Genomic DNA, 10369 nt, shown 5'->3' with positions numbered 1-10369 from the left:
ATGTTTAAAAAAATACCCATTTCTAATGATTAAAAGTAAATCACCAAGGTATATAATGAACATTTTAAAAACAGACTACTAAACTATTTAAGCAAGCACTGAAGACAAAACTACTCTATTTGGATAGCCATCACCAGGGGATAAGTTGCCCTGGGTGTAGTTGTCCAGTTTTCTGTGTGGTAGTTGTCCAGGGGGTAATTTGTCTGCACGTTTTAAGTAATTGACCAGGTTATCATAATTCCAGAATTATGAAAACAAATATTGTAATAATAAATATGCAAATTATTTATTAACTGTTAAAGAAATAACATGGCTGCTATCAGTAATTCCTTCTATGTGTGTTGTATATATTATTGTACAGTAAACTTGGTATTTTTTTAAACATCTATTAAAACATTTGGTACAAAATCATGTGATGTCTCTCCTGTGTGTATTATCAAATGCATTTTCAAATACCCACTCTTTTTGAATTTCTTCCCACAATGTTCACATTCATATGATGTCTTTCCTGTGTGTATTCTCAAATGTGTTTTTAAAGTCCCATTTTGTTTAAATTTCTTCCCACAATGTTCACATTCATATGGTGTCTCTCCTGTGTGTATTCTCAAATGCATTTTCAATTCCCCACTTCTTCTAAATTTCTTCCCACAATGTTCACATTCATATGATGTCTTTCCTGTGTGTATTCTCAAATGTGTTTTCAATTCCCCACTTCTTCTAAATTTCTTCCCACAATGTTCACATTCATATGGTGTCTCTCCTGTGTGTATTATCAAATGCATTTTCAAATACCCACTCTTTTTGAATTTCTTCCCACAATGTTCACATTCATATGATGTCTTTCCTGTGTGTATTCTCAAATGTGTTTTCAAAGTCCCATTTTGTTTAAATTTCTTCCCACAATGTTCACATTCATATGGTGTCTCTCCTGTGTGTATTCTCAAATGCGTTTTCAAATCCCCGTTTTGTTTAAATTTCTTCCCACAATTTTCGCATTGATATGGTGTCTCTCCTGTGTGTATTCTCAAATGCATTTTCAAATTTCCATTTTGTTTAAATTTCTTCCCACAGTGTTCACATTCATATGGTGTCTCTCCTGTGTGTATTATCAAATGCATTTTCAAATCCCCACGTTTTCTAAATTTCTTCCCACAATGTGCACATTCATATGGTGTCTCTTCTGTGTGTATTCTCAAATGTTTTTTTAAATGCCCATTCTTTTTAAATTTCTTCCCACAATGTTCACATTCATATGGTGTCTCTCCAGTGTGTATTCTCAAATGCATTTTCAAATACCCACTCTTTTTAAATTTCTTTCCACAATGATCACATTCATATGGTGTTTCTCCTCTGTGTTTTATCAAATGCATTTTCAAATACCCACTCTTTTTGAATTTCTTCCCACAATGTCCACATTCATATGGTGTCTCTACTGTGTGTATTTTCAAATGTGTTTTGAAATTCCCATTTTGTTTAAATTTCTTCCCACAATGTTCACATTCATATGGTGTCTCTCCTGTGTGTATTCTCAAATGCATTTTCAATTCCCCATTTGTTCTAAATTTCTTTCCGCAATGTTCACATTCATATGGTGTCTCTCCTGTGTGTATTTTCAAATGTGTTTTAAAATTCCCATTTTGTTTAAATTTCTTCCCACAATGTTCACATTCATATGGTGTCTCTCCTGTGTGTATTTTCAAATGCATTTTCAAACTCCCACTTATTCTAAATTTCTTCCCACAATGCTCACATTCATATGGTGTCTCTCCTGTATGTATTTTCAAATGTGTTTTTAAATTCGCATTTCGTTTAAATTTCTTCCCACAATGTTCACATTCATATGGTGTCTCTCCTGTGTGTATTCTCAAATGCATTTTTAAACTCCCACTTATTCTAAATTTCTTCCCACAATGTTCACATTCATATGGTGTCTCTCCTGTGTGAATTCTCAAATGTGCTTTTAAATGCCCACTGTCTTTGAATTTCTTCCCACAATGCTCACATTCATATGGTGTCTCTCCTGTGTGTATTCTCAAATGTCTTTTCAAATCCCCACTTTTTCTAAATTTCTTTCCACAATGTTCACATTCATATGGTGTCTCTCCTGTGTGAATTCTCAAATGTATTTTCAATATCCCATTTTGTGTAAATTTCTTTCCACAATGTTCACATTCATATGGTGTCTCTCCTGTGTGAATTCTCAAATGTATTTTCAAAGCTCCATTTTGGGTAAATTTTTTCCCACAATGTTCACATTCATATGGTGTCTCTCCTGTGTGTGTTCTCAAATGCCTTTTTAATTTCCCATTCTGGTTGAATTCCTTACCACACAGTTCACATTCATATGGTGTTTGCCCATGCAAGTCGATATCATCTTTATAAAATGTATATACACGGCGTGAACATTTGTTGAACTCTTCTGTCTGAGACTGTGTATGTATTCCTAAATGTAACTTCAAATCACTGAAATCAAATTTATCTCCACAGTGTTCACATTTATATTTCATGTTATTGTTTTTATAGGCCTAGGTATGTTTTTGTTTTGTAATGCTGTGAATGTGATGGTATTCAGGCCTATACTTGGAGCCTATTGCGATTTCGTTTCATATGCAATAATAATTTTACAAAGCAACTGAGTACGAACCGACCCGGTCCACAGGTTGGGTTGGCTGGTTTTCAATTCAGGCCAAGTCTAATGCCTATCCTGATAGTACCCTTCTCACCTAGAAAGTAGGCCCAGTGGTAGTACTAGCTGGATCAACTAGTAGGCCTAAGCTTATTAGTAATATTAACTACTACACAGTCATAAAATGCCCTCATTTTAACAAGGATATATATATTGAGAAAAGCTTGAATGATACTACTAGCTAAGCCTAAATCTATTTCAACATTTTTAATTGTATGTTTTCATTTTCAATCAATAATCCGCTCCGATCCTCCTTTTTCAAACCAAAAATGAGGGCGTGCTGGACGTCATATTTTACATTTCCGGGAATAATGAATGTTTCACCAAGCGAAGAAAGAGTGGAAAACGAAGGCCTAGAACAAATAAATGAACGAGTGAAACATGTATTTAATGAGTATTTAAAAGAAAAAGAAGAAGATGGAGATTTTGTTATTGGTTATGTTGAAGGAAGTGAGATTTTGTATACCTTTTTGGAAGATTACAAGCGAGCTGGAGGGGTTGGCTTTAGCATTCGAGACTCGTGGAGGCGAAGTGGCCTTACAACCCAGCTCCGACTACGAGAATTTGAACCAGGAAAGAGCCTAGCAGATGTAAATGATAATCGTAGCCCTGACGAAGATACTGCAAAACCGCAAACAGACGTACGATCAAAACAAAGTGGGCAGAAATGCCCTGGAGCATTAGAGAGTAGGTTAAAATATAACTAGTTAAGGGCCTAATTAATAGTAATTATACATAATACTCTACTATAGGCCTAAAGCCTATTATAGGTGCGCCTATTATACAAATAATGAATGTTTATGAGTGCAATGGTACAAATAATGGCACGAGGTGAATGATGAAAGGTTATATCAATGAGGCAAAGCCGAGTTGATATAACCTTTCATCATTCACCAAGTGCCATTATTTGTACCATTACACGAATACAAAACATTCATTATTTGTTTTATATAACATCTAAATAAATTCTAGTTATTTTCAAAAAGTACTATTTAACGATCGTTGAATAGTGCGTACTATTGCACGCCATGTGACCCACATTCGTCCAATCAAATGACAGGAATTTATTTAGGTGTTATATAAAACTGTATATATATAGGCCTATATAGGCCTAGTCTAGTACTTTTTAGTAAACTAATAGTATAATGATGGCTATCTAGAACGTGGTAGGCCTACTACATACATTACAGAGGCCTAATCCTAGTTTGATAGTGTTAGTAGAGTTTTAGTGTAGGATAATGTTATTTTTTTAACATTTCTGCTATATTACTGATAAAGCTAAACTTACTTATTTATGTATTAATTAATATTATTATATATTTAATCAAGAGTACTAACTACTACTAGGGGCTAGTAAGTCCTTATTTATTTTGAAATGATGGTGTGGTTTTTTTTCAGCTCAGTGTCGAATATTATGGCAGAGTCGAAATGGGTGGTTAAAACTACCAAATCTTGGCATGCCATTTATCATACAAGCTTACGAGAGACGAGTTTGCTCATTTAAAAGTACACGACGGGTAAAAAAGGATCCTAATAAAACAAGTGACGATGCCGTAGATGTGATTGAAACAGATGCCTTAGAAGTGGAAGAGCAGGAACCAACAGATGCTTGTGGCAGCAGTAGAAAAAGACATTGCAGCAAAGTAATAATTTATTGTTGTGGAGTGGTTGACTCTGAATCTTTATTTCCATAATAATATAATTACATACAGCTAATATTATGGAATTCTCATTCAATATCTGAGATCAAATTTTGGGTTGTTGGGGTGGATAAAATTTATACTGTATGTCATTAAATTTATCACTTTGGTAAAAAATACAGAAGGAAAGTAGAAACTGTACTCTGTATACCCTGTAATAATATGTGTAGTAAAACGGAATATTTATTTTTGTAGATTGTTGATAACGAATCATCAAAGAAAAAAAGAAGAAAAAGAAAGTCAATTAAAAAAGATTGTAAAGCTGTTATTGAACTGAAAGAGTTATGGATATTTGCTGAATATAAGGTACTGTAAATCACTTTTTAAAGATATATATTCCTCCTAAATTTGTTTTTCAATATGCCATTTTAATGTCACGTAATAAATAATAATAAACCTGGATCGGAAAAAAAAAATTTACCTGAATACATCTTTAATGTCACCAAATTAGAGTTTAATTAATTATAGACGTTACACAGATAATAGTTACACATTTTGATGTTTTACAGCCTACATTTGCAGAGGATTCAACCGATCATGCAAAAAGAAAGGCAAGAGAAAAAATAATTAATCGTTTGCAGAATGAAATGAAATCTGGGAAAGTAAAGTACCTTAAGCGGTATTACTTACGATTACCTTATCCAAAAGTACACTCTGGACACGACATCGGTATGAATAATAAATTGTGTAAAATAAACCCGTTTGTGGTGACGTGCATACAGAATTTAGTCAACGAGGGGATTACCGCCATTAAAAATGTTCAGCATCATATTAACCAGCTTGTTGAATTAGAATGTGCAAAAAAGGGTAAACGTTATTTATTTGGTTTGAGCTATGACAGGTCATATTACCCAGATGAGAAAACGGTGCGAAATCACATTTACCTTGCTGTGAATGCACAGAAAGCACAATCACAGGATGAAACTGAGCGTCCTTCATCGCCTAAACATGTTCGTTTGTTGAGCAATACAGCTTCGAATGTACGGTCTGAGTTGAAGGAAATTAAGAATCTGACACAAAAATGCCAGGATGTCCAATTATTGACAGAATTGCTGCAACAGATTGAAAATATTCGTAAACAGTTCCATGAGAAATTGGATAAAAAATCTTCATTACCTAGGAAACCGATTCCATGTATTTCAACACAAGATTCACATGCTGGTTCCCATAGGGATTTAAATGAAGATGGAATTTGTAAAAATTCAGAAGAGATGGATATGATAAATACGGATTTAGCAGCTGCAGAGGTATTGCAATCTTTGACTACGCAATCTTTCACAAATAGAGATGATAGTGGTCCAAAAAGTTTTGACAACATAACATCAATGCCTGACATGTTTCAAGAAATAGTGGATATGATGCCGCAACAGCAAAACAACCAGCAATCACTACTACAAAATCATCAAATTAACAATCTACAACAACCAATAAGTCTACATACTTCTCAATCACAAAAACAAAATTCCCAACTTTTTTCGCAAAATCCACAAGAGCAGCTTTCAAACAATTCAGTTCAACTAATGCCAAGCTACATGGCACCACCGAGCAACAATGACATCGTCGTGGCAACACCAATAGCTCTACATTGCTCAAATTCTTACACAAAAAATGACATTTCTTCAAAAGAAGCCATCCCTTTTACTAATCAGTAGGCCAACTAACAGACATAACATAATTCAAATATGTACAATCAAATAGCACATGGCTTAATGCTGTTTGGAAGAGGCATGCATGAGGACACAGTTGTTAAGGATTTGAATTCTATACATGCAAAATTGTTTTATTTAAATCGGCAATTTAGACTCGTTTTCAAGTTGTGGTTACGGAAAAAAAGAATATCAGTTGTTCAGACACAAACATTCTGAAATTTGTCCATTTAAATGTTGTACATTTTTCTGAACTGTAATAATTCATGCAGGCTGCAATGCTAAGACATGAACATTCTTGTGTAAGCTACCTAGAAGCCAGTATTGAGCATTATAAAATATCCCAATTATATTATATATTATTCTATAAGCACTACTAGATATAAATAAAATGTAAATTATAAATAAATCGAAAGCACTTGTTATTCAATTACTATTAGAATGAAGTACTATGGATATATTTGAAAAAATATATTTACATCAGAACACAATTTAATTAATTGTATCGCATTCCCAGATAGCAAGTAAACGGCAATTTTGGTGGGATCCGTTGTTTTATGAGTTAGGTTTTACATTTACAGTAGTGCGTATAAGAGTAATGTTAACTGTAGGGTGTCACGAAACCTAAGATAACGAACCCAAGACCAATATTTCTCTTTCGTCTTGTATTTTAACTCTAAATTTGTTAACTGTACGTTGTATCTATTATTTGAATTAAACCACTAAGAAAGTAAAATCCTAAGACAAATTTGTACCTTAAGCGGGGCATGGCAAGGCGCGAAAAAAAAAAATATTTAAATCCAGCTATTTACAGTACAGTATTTGTAAAAACAAGGATTAGTATACAATACAACGTTTCCCATAACCATTGAATCAAAATGATGTCGGCCCAACGTTAAATAACGGCATTACTAATGCTAACAAAAATACAACATGGGAACGTTACTGTAATCAGCAAAGTAACGGTTGATTGTACAACGTTATTTAGTTTAGTCAACATAAACAGTCTCCCGAGGGAGAGGAGCATAATGTACAGGACAGCATTTAAAGTACAAAGAATAAAATGACATAACAACAACAAATAAATTAGTTTTTGTATACATCCGTATCAGTATAAAAAATAATGAAATATAAATTACCGTAAATTCTCATTGTTGAATTAGTTAATCGTTGTTTGACCTAAAACTTTTACTGTTGGAATAAAATGATGACGATTTATTATCTGTTAAAAAAAAAGAAGTAATAAAATGCAATGGATTCTGCTGTCAAGATGTTGTCAAGCTAACGTATAAGACACCTCATCCACTTATTCTCCAAAGCATTCTGCTGTCAAGATGTTGTCAAGCTAACGTATAAGACACCTCATCCACTTATTCTCCAAAGCATTCTGCTGTCAAGATGTTGTCAAGCTAACGTATAAGACACCTCATCCACTTATTCTCCAAAGCATTCTGCTGTCAAGATGTTGTCAAGCTAACGTATAAGACACCTCATCCACTTATTCTCCAAAGCATTCTGCTGTCAAGATGTTGTCAAGCTAACGTATAAGACACCTCATCCACTTATTCTCCAAAGCATTCTGCTGTCAAGATGTTGTCAAGCTAACGTATAAGACACCTCATCCACTTATTCTCCAAAGCATTCTGCTGTCAAGATGTTGTCAAGCTAACGTATAAGACACCTCATCCACTTATTCTCCAAAGCATTCTGCTGTCAAGATGTTGTCAAGCTAACGTATAAGACACCTCATCCACTTATTCTCCAAAGCATTCTGCTGTCAAGATGTTGTCAAGCTAACGTATAAGACACCTCATCCACTTATTCTCCAAAGCATTCTGCTGTCAAGATGTTGTCAAGCTAACGTATAAGACACCTCATCCACTTATTCTCCAAACCATCTTCACTCCTCTCATGCTCTTGGTTCTAGCGTTTGAAAATAAACGTTTAAAATCCTTACTTCCATAGTATAGTGTAACCTTTCTAACCGTAGCCAGGATTTTTGTAGGGGTTCTTTTTCCTGCAAATAGGAAAAGTGCAAGAGAGTAAGCAACTGAAGAAAAGTGCAAGAGAGTAAGCAACTGAAGAAAAATGCTTTGCTGGCTGTGTCCCTGTTACAGAGTTCTGATGTCGTCTTTCAAGTAAAAACAATAAATATTTTTAACAATAGGCCTAAATCTTTTGTTTTGTTTGTTTTCTTTTCACTTAAAAAATAAATTAATCTCGGCAATCAATTATATTATTATTTTATTGTTCAATAATAAATTTCATTTAAAAAATATAGAAAAAAATAAACATTAGCATTAGCTTTGTTGAAATGTTGACATAGATTTTGTTTTTTCAATTTACTATCTCAAAAATTTGACTTAATAGTAAGTAAAAGAAAAGGGACTTCTTTTCGAAATGAATGCTGTAAATGTGAATTGCTACTACAATTAGGATTTTTTAGAAATTTACCTGCCAATTTAATAATAAAAAATACCATTTTAAACTGTATTAAATGTATGTACTACAATATTAACTTGATCATACATTATATCTACATCACAAGTTATCTGGCATTAAATCAGATTGTTCCTATAGGGCCTACTAGTTAAGTTAGTCACTTCTGCAGAAGAAAAAAAAAAGACATTGGTTAAAATAGACCAAAAACTGGCTGGCTGCCAAGTTTACTATATTTTGCTTTAAATTACATTTTTTTCATGTAAATAATTTGTTTGTTTCGATCCAATTTTACAGTATTATAGAACATTAAAACATAAATAAAATTAATTCAAAATTAGTTTTGCTATTCCTCAATAATCAGTATTTTAGTATTGTATATTTATTCACATAATAAAATATAAATTACCGTACATATTAAACTTATCATTGTTATATTAGTTCATCGTGGTTTGACATGAAACTTTTACTGGTGGAATAAAATGATGATTTATGAAAATTTATAAAATGCAATGGATCCTGCAGATGTTGTCAACCTAAATTCTTGCCGTAGGCCACATAAACTCATCGACATATTCTCTTAACCATTCTCTCTTCACTCCTCTCATGCTCTTGATTCTAACGTTTGTAATATGTTTCAGAAACGTCCCAAATACATGTAAATCTTGACATACCAATAGTGTAAATAAATAAAACGTTATAGTGTAACCTTTTAAACACAAGCCCGTAGCCAGCAGGGGCGGACACAGGGGGAACACCCTTAATTTCATACTAAATGTTTTTTTTGCCAAAAAATTAAAATTTAGATCCAATTTCATCATTATCAAGAGCCTATATGTAAATTGACAGACCGCAGCGTACAATTAACTAGCAGTCAACAATACCGCGCACAGATATATTATATGTAGATATAATTATGTTTCTAACATGCTCAGAATGAATTTCTGACTGTTTAGATTGCTTGTGCATCATGAGAAGGTATATCTTCAAGTTTCCCATGTCCGTAATAATTGGCCAAATTTCGATATTTTCTTTTCTGGAGTGTGGTTTAAGCAACACTGTTTTACAGTTTATAGTGGATAATTGAAATTTATTTTTTGGAAATTGTGGTTTTACTGACTTATTTAGCATTTATTTCAAAAGGGGAGTGCAAGAGTCTGGAGAATAAAGTAACTGAAGAAAAATGTTTATACCTAAATAATTTGCCTGATGGCTCAGACAGGATTAGCCAAAAAATTATAATAAGTCATTTACTAGAACTTTCACTGCTGGTCTCTGGTGTGAAGGAGGCACTGTAGGAAAAAAAGGTGCTTCTTTCAAACCCTCGTTCGCTGGCTACGGGCTTTGTTTACATGGTCTTTAAAAACGTTTTTGAAGGTTTGTAAGACATTGAAAGGACATGGACTTTTAAGACAAAAAGTTTAGATAACTTGATTTAAACCTTTTTTAAGACAAATCAAATTAAAACTTTTAAGAAGACGTCTTAGAAATAGTTTTATAAACTTTGAAAAGACATAATGAAAAAAATTAAATGTTGATCTTGATTCAAGAAAAGTTTTACAAATATGGTGTTTAAAACGTTTTCAAAAAATAAAGGCTAGGAGGACAATAGAAATGTTCGTAACGTCTAATAAAAGAAACGTGTTTTTATAATTACGTATCCAAAAAATGCCTTTACTAAAATATTTAAAACATAGTACTTTTGTAATCCTTTTATTAATGTTTGTAAATTTGTAAATTTATATTTAATGTTTGTTATTGTGATAGGTGTAGTTAATTAATTGTACGTTTTATTTATGGAGAAAACTGTCAAAATACTGATTAGGTTTATTCCGAAATTGAAGAAGACCGCCCTCTGTGATAAGCGATTTGTGTTTCAGTTGTGGGGGGTGGTGGGG

General features: G+C 33.0%; 2 protein-coding genes across 2 annotated transcripts; one reads left to right on the top strand and one right to left on the bottom strand.

Annotated features, from left to right (window-relative positions):
• Window positions 1-377: 377 nt before the first annotated feature.
• Window positions 378-2923, bottom strand: LOC140050486 (uncharacterized). Its single transcript, XM_072095703.1, has one exon. It carries the CDS (start codon window positions 2505-2507, stop codon window positions 378-380), a length of 2130 nt encoding a protein of 709 aa, XP_071951804.1. The 5' UTR covers window positions 2508-2923.
• Window positions 2924-2997: 74 nt separating this feature from the next.
• LOC140048977 (uncharacterized) lies at window positions 2998-8764 on the top strand. The gene is made up of 4 exons (XM_072093781.1): window positions 2998-3373; window positions 4085-4329; window positions 4582-4692; window positions 4896-8764. The coding sequence occupies exons 1-4, from the start codon at window positions 2998-3000 to the stop codon at window positions 6036-6038; spliced, it is 1875 nt and encodes a 624-aa protein (XP_071949882.1). The 3' UTR covers window positions 6039-8764.
• Window positions 8765-10369: the final 1605 nt, after the last annotated feature.

The sequence above is a fragment of the Antedon mediterranea genome, chromosome 5 (genome assembly GCF_964355755.1).
Source record: "Antedon mediterranea chromosome 5, ecAntMedi1.1, whole genome shotgun sequence".
Lineage (NCBI taxonomy): Eukaryota > Metazoa > Echinodermata > Crinoidea > Comatulida > Antedonidae > Antedon > Antedon mediterranea.
Note: the sequence above shows the minus strand (reverse complement) of the source record. Positions and strands in the feature narration are given on the sequence as shown.